Source organism: Lepisosteus oculatus, chromosome 7, assembly GCF_040954835.1.
Source record: "Lepisosteus oculatus isolate fLepOcu1 chromosome 7, fLepOcu1.hap2, whole genome shotgun sequence".
NCBI lineage: Eukaryota > Metazoa > Chordata > Actinopteri > Semionotiformes > Lepisosteidae > Lepisosteus > Lepisosteus oculatus.
Window position 1 is genome coordinate 54,905,524 of NC_090702.1, and position 15,888 is coordinate 54,921,411.

Here is a 15,888-nt window from a genome sequence, read left to right on the forward strand (position 1 = left end):
TACTTCCTCGTTAACATTGTCAACGCAACAGTAAAAACACCAATTACAGTACTTGTAGAATTACTGTGTCTACATCCCCGTGGTTATAAAAGGCCGGTAGGGAACGTTTGCTTTGCCTCACAAAGCGAAGATCTGTTCCTGTGTCTTAGTGATTAGCACGGATTCCCTTATCTGCACACAGTCATATCACATCATTCGAAAGCGCTGATCTCTCAGTCTGTGAAGAGCCGCTTCACTACCCAGTAAAAACTGTATACAATAATAATATAGAAAACTGAAAGGTGGTACTTTTGTTGCATTAATGCTCGTTTTATTCCATTATTGAGCTTTAGGATTTCAAAAGAAAGAGTTCTGAATTTCACGTAAGAGATTTTAATACAAAATATCTCGGGTCTTCACTCAGAAGTGACAGAAAAAAATATTGAATATACATCATAATAGAAAATATATGTCATGCTGCTTGATTAGATGGGACCTTTATTTACCTTGGAAGAAAAAATGACGACTCAAATCTCATTTTGTGACTCGTCTCTAAATGAGGTTTTAATGAAAACTCCAAAGTGCGCACACTCGAAAAACGTGATATTCCCAATGCTCTAATCCGGGGATGAGTTTTTAAACTTTATACACACAGGCGAAGAAGTCTCTATAGTCAGAGCGCTCAGTTCTATTCTGTTTAACGTTTTAGCGGGGAATGAACCACAGACTGTTCCTATGCTTCTGTCAGTCCAACCAAACACTCATTCTTTCCGTCTTTGGGTAGATTAAGATTCTCGTTTACCACAAAAAAATAATTGCAGAATTGTAAGGTCACTATTCTATTCCAATTACTCGTGTAATTCTTATAATATAATATGTTCAACACGAATATGAGGACAATATTACACTCTATCAAATATTAAAATACCAAAAAGGAATTTGACATTTAAAAGCTTGATTAAGGACATACAAACTCACATCTTTTTTTAAATTTTATTTTTAGTATTAAAAATCATGCAACATAGTAAAAAAGTACAGCACACCGATATTGTTCGGAGACGTTCGAACAATCACCTTTGCTTTATAACAAAATTCTTTTCCAACGCGAAGAGGACGTTACAGCGTTCCGTATCGTTTGTCTTTGTACAAGAATTAAACCAGCTTCATTTTATGGAAACAGACGGAGATGGTGACACATTTACTAGTGAATTGTGGCCATACTGCAATTTGCCAATACCGTACATCACTGTAATTGGGTGAACTTTACAACTGCGTTTCTGTCTTTTAACGAGATGAGAAATCTTTCTCAGTTATTATTATTAGTACTAGTAATCTAGAGTACAAATTACATTTCTGTAGTAAAATAGGTGTAGTTAACACCTACGCTTATATCTTAGGTTTCCGTTTATAGATGCATTTATATATATTGATATTCATAATCAACGCCCGGTTTAGCAGTTGCTATTAAAAAAAATAATCTACAATTAAAAATATAAACTTCAAAGAGCTGCAGTGATACCTTTTAGCACGAGAGCGGAAGGTCCCAGCTGGTTTCTGCTAATTCTAGTAATTGTGCTCTGTCGACGCTGTGGCGCAGCTGGATGAACACTGAGAAGCGTTTCAATATCTACACGTTAGAAATAAAAGCTGAATCGAACAGCGTATGGTTGGCTACGAAACATTAGAAATAGACACGCTTTTGTGTTATATTTTAAAATTATGGAAAGCTACTCTCGTCTTACAAATGATTATTTATAATTTTTTGAGAGTAAAAAAAAATAAGCTAGTTGCATGCCCATGACTGCACTACAAACAATTATCAGTAATGCTCAGATTAAATTCTATTAACATTTTCAAGGCTAAATAAAACCGATATACATGTTCTACAAAGAATGAAATCATGAAATCTACAAAGATAGAAAGACAAAGCAATTTTTTTTTTCCAGGGGAGCTAAAACATTTGTTTTATGGCATGCAAATATATAGTTATATTTAAACACATCGCGTTCACTGAAGTGTAACACCAAAGTAAAATATCCGCATCAGATATTTTATATAAAAATGTCTCCATCAGAGTTTATTTTCGTGTTTCTCCATTCCCATCTTCTGAAGGGCATTGCACAATATTCCCATTTCACCTGAAATAGAGACAAAATTCCAATTCTGTTATTTGTGCCAGTGTTAAGCTTTTTAAACGGAATTACCAAACAATCATTTTGCAGTTTATTGGAAGAGCTATAATATTCGTCACCAGTCGTCACGAGAAATGTAACCCTATAAATAGAGGGGAAACGGTCTAACTTAACGAATATTAATTTAATAACCAATACATTAAATATCCATTTTCTCCAAATTGGCTTTTCTGCCAAATTCAGCCAGTTCCTCCTCATTCGTATTTCAATGAATCGAGGAATTCATTGGGACGGGACCGGATTACTGTTATAATTATTAAAATCGTTAAAAATACATCCGATTGTGAAAGATAATGAGGCGCGTCTTGCTCATGTTGTCGGTTTAATCTGACGAACCAAACCTGATCCTTTTTTAACGCGTGTCGGAATCAAAACGGCGCTCCTCTTACAGCTTCGCACAAACACAGCCTATTGAGGCCGTTAAGCGTCAACAGATGGCAAAACGACCTTCCAAACCGATGGAGGAATCGCGTGCGCCTTGGTTTTTTAGCACGTCGGACAACATACTGTACCTCCAATGCTGTCCGCCAAGTTCTTGAGCTGCTGCATGCTGTCCAGCACTTCGATGCTTTGTGTGTAGGGGTTGTAGCGCACCGAGAATGGTCTGGGAATGGTAGCAGCAAATTTCCTGCCACAGCACGCAAGGAAACAGTCATGAATGTGTTTCTTTCAGATGAACTGATTTCACTTGACTTGGACTCAGTACAGATCAATGACTTCACGAAGACCCGGGTTAAGTCAATCTCTTGAGCCAGTCCCAATCACAAATTACTGGCATACAGTAATTACCACATGTGATAAACACGTCAATCAATGGATCCATCTACTTGTGTAAATATTAGGTGTTGGCTGAGCTACAGTGTACTTTTGTATATTGAACATACCATGTTCGACCCAGTGGTTCAGGTGGCTATGAGTTTAAAAGTCAGGATTTGCTCGAGCTGACAGTTTTGTGCCCAATGGACACTGGCTCTCAAGCACTTACTCTAGATCGATGAGCTGTGATGACTTGTGTATCAAGGCATGACATAAAATGGGCTCAAGACTCGGTTTAGACAGAAAGTTATTCTGGCTGTAATTGTGACCTCTGGCTTGTGTTTCACTGTTGATCCTTAAGAAACCTGCTGGGTTAACATTGTCAAGTGCCTTTCAAGACTACAAGTGTTCAGCTGCTTCTCCCTGTCACACTCCCTTCAGCCCCAGAATTTATCTGGTTGCTCTTCTCCGGACTGATTCCAGAGTGGCAACGTCATTTCTACATTATTGTGTCCCACAGTGTACATACACTATTATTCTAAGTTAGATCTTACTAGTGCATTATACAATTTCAACGTAACATCCCCCGATTAACATTCTATACATTTGACCATATACCCTAGAATGTTCTTGTCTGATACACTATATGACCGTGCCATAACCCATTTTACTGACTGAGCTGTGAGGGTGGGGGAAGGGGAGTTACAGACAGTGGTGGTGAAGGACTGGAGGGAGGTCCTGCCCACCTGTGTGGGCTCAGGCCAGGACTGTGGTTTAGGAAGTAGGCGATCAGCCACACTGGGGTGGGAGAATGGACTTAATCAAGCCCATGGGTCCACTGAGGACTGTAGTTGCATCTCAAGATGAGCTGGGCTTGGTGTGTTGTTGCATTGAAGGCCTCACCTGAAGAAGGCTCCACGGCCGAAACATTGCGTTTTCTTTCTTCTCTTTTTAGCAGGGAATAAACCTATTACGTGTATATTTTTTTATCTTTAAATGGTTTCCCTTGCACGGGCACTGTAAATGCACTGTCGTAGGATTGGGATTTTAATATAAACAGATCTACACCCTTGAAAGTTGCATTTAGGGAGCTCAACACAGAAATTAACACACGAATTTGTTAAATTTTATGATGCTGCCAATCAATTTAAAATTGTTACTGAGATTTACTAAGCAGTCTGAGAAAGGGGACTGCAGTTCCCGTGTCTTTTCTGCAATGGATTGAAAACACCGATATCCAGAGACACCTGTCCTAAAATAAAAACATATTGTGGATAAATGGCAGGATCTACCCCCTTTTTTTAAAATTCTAATGCTGATGCAGCAGAAACAAATATTCTATCCAGAGAGAATAACAAATATGTACAATCACAGCAAATTCTGTGGCTTTTTAAATATTCTTTAAATTAAAATGACCGTATTTTTTTTAGTTCAGGTGGGGAGCTGCGTCAGCATGCATAGGCTGCAAAGGAACAAGTAAAGGCTTATTCCCTGCTGAAAAGAGAAGAAAGAAAACAACGCTTCAGCCTTGGAGCCTTCTTCAGGTGTGAAAGAGAATTTAAGAAATTCTGAATTAAGAACAAAATCCCAAACTTTGTGAAAGTACTGTACTGTAACTGAAACAACTATCATGTTGTCAAGAGTTCATGTGAACTGAGATGTGAAGCTGCCCTTCCTGCTCACTAGTCTCTGTGATGACTGATGTAATGTGATGTAAACCATCTCAAAGTTGAAAGCAATATTTCAATTGCATTAAAAGAGAAGTCTTCACAAGCCTGCTTGTTTACAGCGCAACAAGGCCACTTCACCTCACTGTTTTGTTGCCTCGTTCTGAATCGCAGACAATGACGGCAACATGGTGCTGCGCAGACCTGGAAATTTAGTGATGTAAATTTGAGACTTTACACGTTACTGTGTACATTTTAATTTAATAGTGGTCTGAAATGCACTTATCAATGCAGATTCTTTCTAACCCTGAAATATAAAAATAGCGTTGCAGTTCCCCTTTAATGAGGTAACTGAATTAACAATCAACTCCTAGAACAAAGAACAAGATCAAATCCACCCCTGTAGGGGAATGGAGTGAAAGAGGTACTATCTGAACCTCACAGGTCCAGGGGCTCAGCACATGGAGTGAAATGGATCCAAACTCCATTCACAAGCGTTGGGTTCACCCTCAACTGGGGGCTTCCAAACTGCCCGGATACTTGTCAGGGATACTCCGGTCCAGAGGGCTTTCTACAGAACTGGTGGAGAAGGTCTACCTTGGCCACATCCACAAGTCTTAAGCTACTGGTGGTCTGAAGATATTACTTACCTTTACCTCAAAGAATGTATTTACAGACTTTGGATGTAGCAGTCTACAGGCTATTGTAACATTGTGTTTATTGGTTTTGAATGTAATTCCAAGAAGATGCATGCATGAGGCTGCTGTTGACACAAAAGTAGACATTGTTACCTGACTTTTTCTTTGGCATCTTCAAAGCTCTCAGAGACGAAATACACAGGCTGAAACTCAGTGATTGGGTAAGCCTGCAGGCTGGTCTTTTCAGGGTCGAATGGCAGCAGTTTTGGCTTATCTGTTAAGGAGTACTGCAGTAAAGAAAAATAAAGGAAGATTGTTCTTAAGAATCAGGAAGAAAGAAGTAATCACATTTTATTCATCTTACAGCCAAGAAGCAGTAAATATCACACTGATTGTAATTACACTGCATGCAAAAATGTGAATTGAAGTACATAAAACAAAATACACAAATTAAAATAACATAAGGAATAATCAGATGGAACCATGATGATAAACACATCAATCAATTGATCTATCGACTTGCGCAAATATTAGGAGTTGGCTGAGCTACAGTGTACTTCATACAGTATATTGAACATACTGTGTTCATCCCAGTGGTTCAGGTGGCTATGAATATTGGGACACATGCATGTTAAATGCATTTTGGAGTTTAAAAGTCAGAAGTTGCGTGCAGATCCCTTTAAGGCCTGCATGAAGTCGGCACTCCCTGAGCTCACCAGACTGTGTGTGTATAATCATTTGTGATGTTCTGCCTTGCCTTTTCTGTAGCCACTCTGAGTTCGACCCGTACTTTTGAGATGTTCCGACTTCAGTTTTGTCTCCAGCATGTAAACTGCTGCTCAGTGGGATTCAAATCTGAAGATTGACCTCGCCAGTCTAAGATTTCTCATGTCGTTTCTACATGGGGAAGCCACAACCAAGTGCAGAAGCATTTTTTCTACAAAAGCTGCCAAAAGTATCTGTAAATGGCAGAATTCATTCTGCGGCTGTCGTTCTTAGTTATATCATAAACTCTGTTCTTTGGAGCAACTGTAGTCCCTGTCTTCCTCCACGGCTTAGCCTTTCTCTCACTTTGTAAAAATTCATCTGTCCGTAAAACTTTGTTCCAAAACTCTTCTGGCGAATTCGATACTCCCGAGTGAATTCTAACCTAGCTTTTCTGGTCTTGGCGCTGTTGAGAGGTTTACATATTGCAGTGGAGCTTTTGGAATTCTGTTGTCCCAGTTTGTGGGAACTGAGAATTTTAACACTCTCACCAATGGGGCCCCAGATGTTGTGGGTGATTTTGAGGTTTTGCCTGACAGCCCTGATAATGATTCTGTCATCAACATCAGGCATTTTTGTTGACTGATTGGCGAAATATGCTTGTGACTGCTTTCTGCATATTACTAAATGTTGTTCTTGGTACGGCCAGTTCCTGTGCTACTTTTTTTGTTTTTATTGTAATATTTGACTAGGGACTCCAAACACTGGAGTCCACATGATCCAGTTGACAGGGATCTTAATTTCCCAACACCAAGGCTAAAATGGACACGTCGGCCCGTTGTCTCAATATGTATGCAAACGAAAAGGTTTTCTTCAAAATAAAAAAGGTTCAACACTCAATTTGTTTATTTGACCCAAAGGTAGAAATCAGCTTTTTAATGAGAAATTATTCTTACAGTTTCTAGTGAAATCTGAGTTTATGCTTTACTCTCCTAATATTTTTAGGGAACTGTATATGACATAATAATGCAGCAAATTATTTTATAGAATTTACTGGCCACAGATTCATCTCTTTGTGTATCCCTCTGTCTATCTATACTGCATTACTTATCCTTTATCCTTATTTTAAAGCTGGCTGGAGACTAGTAAAGACATTCATTCAGAGCACCACTGGACCTCTATCCAGATATCCCCAATAAGCATGACTGAAATGTAGTTAACAAATGGAAAACAGAGTATTGATAAGGGGTAATGTAATTAGAGATCTAGGACCACTGTTCTTCCTTACAGATCTAGATTCTGGTATAGCTTGTAAATAAGTAATGCTTGCAGATGATACCAACATAGGAGTGTTTGAAAACACTGTAGACATAGCGAACGTACTGTATGTAAAACAATCACATTCAGAATTGGGTAAACAATGGCAGATGACAATGAAGGCAATGTGTAAAGAGGGCACTAGTGGAAGTGCATTTAAAACTCAGAAAAGGAGGCTCCGTTTTACACAAAGGGTTGAAGGAGTATGGAACAAGCTACCCAACATGTTGCTGAAGCCAATACCCTGGATATACTACTTTTCTATCAAGAAATGGCTGCAGGAGATGCTGATATTAACTAGGAAGTACAAAACATCCTAGATAGGCCAACATACAGTAGATATGACTTCCTCTGTTTTTTTTTCTTACATTCTTAAGCAGGATCGATACAATTAGACAACAGTGCTTGACTGACAGAGCCTCACTAGGGCTGGGTAGGTTTGAGTTGCTCAGAGTAGTCTGTGTGAGCTCTGCTGCAATGTAGCCAATTGTGGGTGAGAGCACTAAGAAAAAGACAGCTCTGACAGGTGCAAGTTTCACACAGGGAGGACCATTCAAAGCTAGTTTACCCACTGTGCTTTTACAAGGTTGCAGTAATAAATGCAATTAATACAAGGTGGGATGATTTTAGTTACCTAATGCAGAACTATACAGACATTACAGCATGTGCACAGCACACAGTCGTTCTAGTTGATTAAATATGTCTGGTTATACATTGAAACAAACTGAAGTTCTTAAGAAGCTGCTCCTTATGAATGTGAAAGAATAACAATAGGTCAAGGGAAGTCAGATGGCTTTATAAAGGGAAACTAGTAAATGACAAACTGACTGAGTTACTTTCTTTCCTGCTACAGGCTGAGTCAGGCTGCAGAGTCTCCGGCTGAAAGGACTCAACCTGTGGTTGAGTACAAGGGGTTGGGGGGGGCAGGAGTCTCCTGACATCACAAGCACTGTTCTGTGATGAAGCACAGATCCATGCGGGACCTTCACAAAAAAAACACCCCTTACAGGAGACGTGTAGCTACCCAGAGCTAGATGACGACCGAAAAGCAATTTTCACCAGACCTGCCAAATGGCCTCAGCACTGGAATATTAGGTGACATTTTTTAAAGTGATGCGAAATGCTCCCTTTTATCCAACAAACATGGCTGAGAAATAACCTGCGTATCTGTGATGATATCAGCGATGATCGCTTCCAATTATATGGGAAATGAATTCCACTCATCTTGTTTATTCCTTATAACAAGGCCATGCATTGCTCTCAAGTACCCGTAATGAAGTGCACAGACCTGCAGCTCTCCAAAGGATGAGAGCAAGCCAGCTCCATAAGCCTTGATCTCAGATTCCTGTTTGCACAGCCCGAACTCCACTGTGAACCAGTACACCTTCAGGAGAACAACAGATGGCATCGTCAGCTGAAAGTGAATCACACTGAGTACGAAGCGCCACGCTTTGCCGAGACTTCTTATTTGCCATTCCAAATTCATGCTTTGAAAAGAGATCTGCCAATGCAGATCCACCCGTCTCATCTGAAGGTGTTCCGAAAAGAGAGGGAAGGAAAACGGACGAGCAGTGCCGAATATTCCAGGGAGCTCACTTCAGGGATTGTTGTACTTACTGTCGCAAGCTTTTGAATATACTCGTCTGGAGCTCCCAGAGAGGCCAACCCGATTTCCTGGCAGAGAAACCAACGTTACTTGATGTATACTGTATGTATGACAGTCTACCATTTACACAGTACTTTTAGTCACTTACGAACAAAGCAGAAGAAATGAGAAACCTAAAACTGGACGGATATTTTAATCCAAATAAAACCAAATAAATTGCAGGGTCTGCTTTACTAGGGGCAGCCACTAATAATGCACTGTAGAGCTACAGTGACCTTTTACCCCTAGGTGCCCAATGCAGCTGAGCTGTCCAAGGGGATTATACAGGATTTGCTCACGTTGTTCATAATCCCCAGTCACGCTAAATAATCTTCTCTGTTTCACCTGAGGTACTAGTTATCCTGAAAAAAACTGGTCTCCTGCCAATGATTGGACAGCAGATTTGTCTTTTCATTCCTGTGTTTAGTGTGGCAGAAAGTGGTACATCCACACTGGCCTGCCCACTGTTTGTGACTGATGCCCTAAGGGAGCACTGTAGAAGAGCCTTGCTTCTGTCCAGTGCAACTAAAAAGAATACCCTACCTGAGAAAACTGGGCAAAGCTGGGATCTGCAAAAAGAGGCACGTGTCCCAGCAGTTCATGACAGATGTCACTGTGGAGAGAGAGGGCAAGCAGTTTGTTTCACACAGGCAGCTAAATGCAAGACACTAAAAACAACCTCCCGTTAACTGCAATGCCTGAGCAGCTTGTGAACGGTTAACTGAATTTCCAGTATAATCTTACAGATTTCTAGCGGTTTAGTGGTCTTCCATGATCACATCACGGATTTCCAGTGGCCTCTAGTTGTTCTATTAAAGTGAAAACTGAATACCTCTCTACAACATATTGTGTTTCACTGAGGATAGCATCACCCAAGAGTTAAGTGTACTGAAAATGTTACTGAGTGTCTAATCTACAGTAAATTTGGGTTTAACCCGCTAGTCTGAGAGGAACGAGGGGGCTGGGACCCCCTGAGTGAGGAGGGACCAGGGGCAGCTGTACGGGTGGAGGAGACGAATGTAGGGGAGAGAAGAGGCTGACGTACAGTATTTACCATGTTTTATGTGAGGAAGTAACATCAAGCTGATTGACCTTGGCTGTCGTCATCCCTCCCGAGTTTTCCTTATAAGCTCCACTCTTACAATGATTTCACTACACCTTTCTACAGCTTGCTCTATGTTTTTACTATGGTACATCACAGTAATTGGTTTCTCGCTCATTTGGAATCATCACTTGCTCTGTCAGTACTGACCTGTGAGAAGTGCTCAGAGCTCCTCTGGCCCCTGAGCCTGCAGTCATTGGTCAGCTGACACCCTGTGAGCTCCAGGGCCTTAGCTAGGAGCACTGTGCCTCTTATTTACCCCCTACCAGCCTGCAGGCTTGTACTGGGCAACAGGGGTGGCCTCCTGCCTCAAGCACACCCTCTGGGCAAGTGTCTTCATGCCGTATGTATGCAGTTTTAACAATATTTCAGGAGGGATGACAGCTCACTTCCTTGACTTTCACTCTCTGCCTCCCTCCTTCACCTGGTGTCCACCTGCGCAGCGGGCCCTTGGTCACCCCTCACTCTGCGGGGGGGTCCCAGCCTCCACATGCTCTCGCCAGGCACCTGACCCTCCACCTAGTGAGTTAAGCTTAAGCTTCTCACTCCACAAAATTCTCTTAATGGGGGACGATCCTCACGAATCTAGTTATATTCCTGCCAATGTAATTCTTTTCACAAATTGGAAAAACAACGGCGTGTAGTCGTGCACGAACAGGCAGGATGTCTGCGCTGCACTACCCCCACCAGTGTGGGGCACACTCACGGCTCAGGGGTGTACATGGGTCTAGAAGAGTGGCGGATGTACTGGGTGGAATGGAAGACGCGGAACGCCAGCCCCGCAAGGAAATCCCGCGAGGACAGGAGGCCGGCCACGGGACGCAGGCGGAAACCTGTGCAGGCTGCAGAGCAGGAAGTGTGGGTGAGAAATAGCCGATTTCACCCTCGCCGAGCCACACCCACATCTAGCCACACCCTCGCCGAGCCACACCCACATCTAGCCACACCCTCATCTAGCCACACCCACATCTAGCCACACCCTCTCTGAGCCACACCCACATCTAACCACATCCTCATCTAACCACACCCTCGCCAAGCCACACCCACATCTAGCCACACCCTCGCTGAGCCATATCCACATCACATTTAGCCCCACACGCTCACATCTAACCACACCCCATCTGAGCCACATCCTTATTTAACCACAGCCTCGCTGACAGGTTTCATGTATTCCACAAAGGGAGAAAGGAATAAATAAGCAATTAATGAATCTACTGTGACATAGGTTCGTCCAAGAACCTTTCCACTTTACGTGGAAAGAGATTTTCTATTTGATCCCTTTCACTTTGTTCGGCTCAAATAAAGATCCAGGAAGAACACTGATTAAATTCCCTGCCCTAGGCCAAGGATGGGGAGCTCCACAGAACTGTAGTCATATGGTTTTTAAAGGTCATTTTCAATTACCATCCGATTGGCATCACAAAAACTAGCAGAATTACTTTGTATTTCAATAACTGGCTCATTAGACAATGCAGGCCAAGGGTGGAAGGATGAACAGAGGACCCTCAGGGCCCTGAATGCTGCCGTTTCCACCTGTTGCCAGAGCTCTTGACACGTGTGGACCGTGTAGCTCTGGGCTGTGGCAATGGCGCAACTTTAGGAGACCCCGCGGGGAACTCTGACCCCCGAATCGTGGCTTCAGCGTGAAGCAGGGGGATCTTACACTGCAGGAACCTGGAGATGTCCTCCAGCTGGGGAATGTTGTCCTCTCGGTAGCCGCAGTACTGCTCCAGGAGAGGGAAGACGCGGTTGTGCTCCCGGCAGGCGTGAGTGGGGTACAGCGTCTTCAGCTCCTTGAAGACGGTGCCCCAGGTCTGCTTCTCCTCCTCCGTGTACTCCACTTTAGGAATGGGCTGGCCGCTGGGGAATAAAGACATTACAGGTCAGGGCTTCACGTGAAGCTCGCATCAATAAGCAACTAGCTGCCAAATCAGCAAGAAGAGAAGGATTCCCACTTACAACCTTTCTTACACCCTTATATTCCAGAGGATCTTGGAAGGAAAGATCAGGAAGACTGGATAATGCAGGGCAGAAGTGCACACATCATTTAAGTGAGCTTCATTACTGTATTAGTGTATGCAATCCGCACTTTTATGTTAATGATTCCCTCTTCAGAGGCCATGTGAAGAATAGCTGAAGCAGCTCCATTCAGGCGTGCAGGCTTTGTAGTAGCCTCTAATAACGGGACACAATTAAGATAACAAAGCCAGGGGATGCAGTTTGAAAGCTGGCTCGCTGCAATTTGCTTCTCTTTGTTTGGCTATAATTTTTAATAAATAGCCTCAAAAGAGAAAGAAAAAAAAGATAGACAGGAGGGACAAAATTAGCAGCAGGATAGCTTCCAGCACTTCTACACAAATGTAAGAGAAAGAGAGAATTCGCTGTGAAGAAATTCCATAACCAGATGATAGTTACTGCCTATAGTTGTAGGCGATGTCAGCAAATTCCTTCCTCCTGGCTCTATATACAGGATCCGTAAATCCCTACAGGAGAACAGAGAACAACAATCCACATGAGACCAGGGGTACAGCAGCTACATGACCCAGCACAACCTATTTTTCAAGCTCCGCCATTAAAATCAGAAAATCAATTACACCTCGAGAGATAACCCATATCACCCAGATTTAAATTAAAAAGACATATTCAGGCAAGGCTTTGTAGATTGTTTTTGCTTACGCTGAATAGATTTCAGTTTAATAGTGGTTAGAAAAGGAGTAATTATTTATAATTACGGTGCCTCAATTAAACTAATGACATCAATTTTTTCCCCTCTAGAGCTCACACTTCTTTTGCATGAGAATAGGCGAGGTCTGGAGCTGTGATCACTGCGTGACTCACAGAGAGTACAGCACAAAAGGGATGAATGAGCAAGAAGCCATACAAGGTACAAAACAAGTTCAGTCAAACCCGACACAAAGCCTTTCAAACCACAGCACTTCCTGTCCCAGAATGCTCCACAGAATTCTTTGCAGCTTGTGCCTTATTCTGAGTTTATACCCAACACTGTCCCCAGGGGGAGCCATCGCTAAACAAAAACTGCCATCAGTTTCTTTTAAAGGACGACTTTTAAAGTTCTGGGTTAAATTTAAATACTGGGTTGTTATAAATAAATTTAAATGATAACTTTAGTTATTTATAATAGGAGCAGCCCACTTCTTCAGACCCTGAGCCACGAAATCTGTAATATACATAAATTTGGTGATAATGCATTGCACTCTCAGCTTAAGAGCTGCATACAGTATATGTTTTTTTTGTTGCAAATTAATAGCTTTCTTTATACTTAGTTAGACCATGGGGGGGGGGGGAAAGACATTCAATTCTCAAGACAATCCTGAGAATGTGTGCCAAAAAAAAAATTGAAGAAAAGTTATAGGAGTGATTGCTGAAGGATTTTATGTTCTAAGAAAGCAGCAATCTTAGTCAGCTGTTGGGATGTAAATAAAGCCTCTTTTTGGTGAGTAAAGCAATAGATCTGATCTGATCAGCAGTGCTCAGGCTTCAGACCGCGGTGGAGACGGGGGTGTTGAGAGACTGTTCTTACAGGGTGGTCAGAATCCAGCTCCGCGCCATAGCTCAGGATCTGATTGGCAAACCGATCCAGGTCCTGGATGTAATTTGGGAACCAGGGAACTAAAAAAAAGGACATGACATGGAAAGTTTGTTAGCAACAAAAGATCATTGTGAAGCTGTGGATTCCTCCACATCACATGGCTTCCTTAAGGTCACATGAACAACTCACATTGTTTTGTGTGTTTTACGCCCCTCGTTGATGTTTGATTAATTATATTCTTCCACTGATGTCGCTGTGGTGGTGCACTTAAGCCACCATCCAGAGTCACACCCGAGTCTCTCTCAGTATGTCATCACTTACATTGTGTTTGCATGTCAGACAGTACTAGAACTTCGGGTGAATTCAGATAGTCTTATAAACAGAATGTGAAAGAAGACGCATGTACAGTATATGGACATAAAGCAAAAGAATCCCACCGCCAGGATACAGATCTGCTTTAAACACACTACTATGGAAGGATGTGAGATACTGTAAATCGAGAAATGGATTCAATAGCTTCTAAACATTTGAAACAGGCAATCTCTCAGTCTGTGAATCCCTGACTCTGGGCTAGATGGAAACTCCACACTCTTACAGTATGTTAACTTTTGCGCTGTCTTATAGTTCATTTTATCATTTAAATGCTGCAGCAGTCAAATGATTACAGCAATCACCGCCTCTGAATCATGTCACCAAGAGTCATGCAATGCGCTCTAAAAGATGCATTTTAATTTTGTGTGCTGTAAAAATTTCCAACATTACATAAGAGTGTCTGCTCACGTTTGGAAGCAACTGGCACCATCACTGATCTTCAAGTTTGTGCTCTTTGAAGGCACCTGCAAACCCTCATGCAGCCTGAGAAGCAGGTTTCTAGAAAATTGATCACTGTTCCCAAGACACATGTACTGTATGACATCCTCTTGAATTAGCAATTTCCATTAGAAAGAAGTCCATCAACCAACTTACTTGGTATCATGTGGCTTCATCAGATTTTTTCTTTTTCACTGGTAAATGTAATCTGTATGGTACTGACTGCACTTCAATTGTCATGAATAGCACAGATTCGTCAAAAAACAAGCTTGCCAGGAAATTAGAGGTTATTGCATACATCGCCAGCAGAGGTCAGTTTTTGACAAGTGTTTATAAAACCACGCTGAGATCTTCCTGAAAGCCCACAAGATGAAGAGCAGAGAAAAAGTGTTTGGCATTGAAAGCTACATTTTTCAAAACAAAATAAATATATTTGTTTTATTAAACTACTGTGTTTCTGAAATTGCAAGCACACACCCATTCACATTTATTTGGAGCTGTATATACAGTATGCTCACATTGACCAAAAGTTTACAATTATAATGAATTTATTACTAATTAAACTAAGCACCATCTTTAATGGTTAAGTGCTTGCAGTTAGCATTTTTGCTAAGATGTCCACTCTTAACAGCCTAAATTTCACCAAACCGTCTTCATCTCTTTCTTTGTTTCAATAAATAACACATTTAAGTTAATTTCTATTCTGCTTTTGTTGTAATGGCCATGAAAAGCAGGAGAAGACGAATTTAGGGCAATCTGAAATTAGATAAGAACGGACTTCCCCACTGGTGAAAAAACGTTTGTTTTTTTTACGGCGTATTTCTAGAAAACCTGACAAAAATAAAGAATCTGAATTGCACAGAGGCATGGAGGTGGGGAACTGTAATATCACAGCTTTAGAATGCTGATGAACACATTTTAAATGGCACAGAAATATCCTGGAATTTCAAAATCCATGCCAGGACACTTCCCTCTGCAGATAAGGATTAATGAGTAACAAGAACAAGCGGGTTATCTGAACTCACAGTTTCACAAGAGCTGTCCCTTCTTTTGTAACAACGCCTTGCTGACGCATTCTTGCACTGAGGGCATGAAGGCTGCCCCTCACAATTCAGGGAGGTCACAAAGAATAGGGGGCTTCAGCCCTGAGCGCCATAAATACTAGCTCTCCGCCACATCAGGAGTAGCATCCCTCAGTCCTCAATGGACACCCAAGTGGAGTCCAAATATATGCAGATGTCAGGCGCCTCATGGGAATGCTAATTAAGCGCTTCTGTGAGCGGAGCTGCATTTGAAATATTGCAGAGTTTGTGCAGGGCTCCTGGGTTGTGACCAGCAGACCGGGGGGGTCAGATGGCCGATTGGTTAAATTTACGGCCATTAAGGACACTGGTGCCTCCCTCTCTAAACATATTTTACAAGTGTGGACTCCCCCAGGGCACAGCGAACAAAGCCACTGCATCCTCCAGCCCCACAGACGGTCTCCAGCAGGCAGTAAATATCCAGTAAGGATACAGACTCCTCTGC

At 41.9% G+C, this 15,888-nt stretch overlaps 1 protein-coding gene across 1 annotated transcript in view; it reads right to left on the minus strand.

Moving 5' to 3' along the window:
• Window positions 1-966: 966 nt before the first annotated feature.
• The window catches only part of pah (phenylalanine hydroxylase), a 29,503-nt gene continuing 14,581 nt past the window's right edge, over window positions 967-15,888 (minus strand). Inside the window, exons 4-13 of the mRNA XM_069192813.1 lie at window positions 13,543-13,631; window positions 12,417-12,484; window positions 11,665-11,861; window positions 10,708-10,843; window positions 9,443-9,512; window positions 8,872-8,928; window positions 8,543-8,638; window positions 5,386-5,519; window positions 2,684-2,799; window positions 967-2,117 (exon numbers count right to left, since the gene is read on the minus strand). Of these exons, the coding sequence (XP_069048914.1) occupies window positions 2,050-2,117; window positions 2,684-2,799; window positions 5,386-5,519; window positions 8,543-8,638; window positions 8,872-8,928; window positions 9,443-9,512; window positions 10,708-10,843; window positions 11,665-11,861; window positions 12,417-12,484; window positions 13,543-13,631 (1,031 nt within the window). The 3' untranslated portion in view covers window positions 967-2,049. The remainder of the gene's footprint in view (window positions 2,118-2,683; window positions 2,800-5,385; window positions 5,520-8,542; window positions 8,639-8,871; window positions 8,929-9,442; window positions 9,513-10,707; window positions 10,844-11,664; window positions 11,862-12,416; window positions 12,485-13,542; window positions 13,632-15,888) is intronic.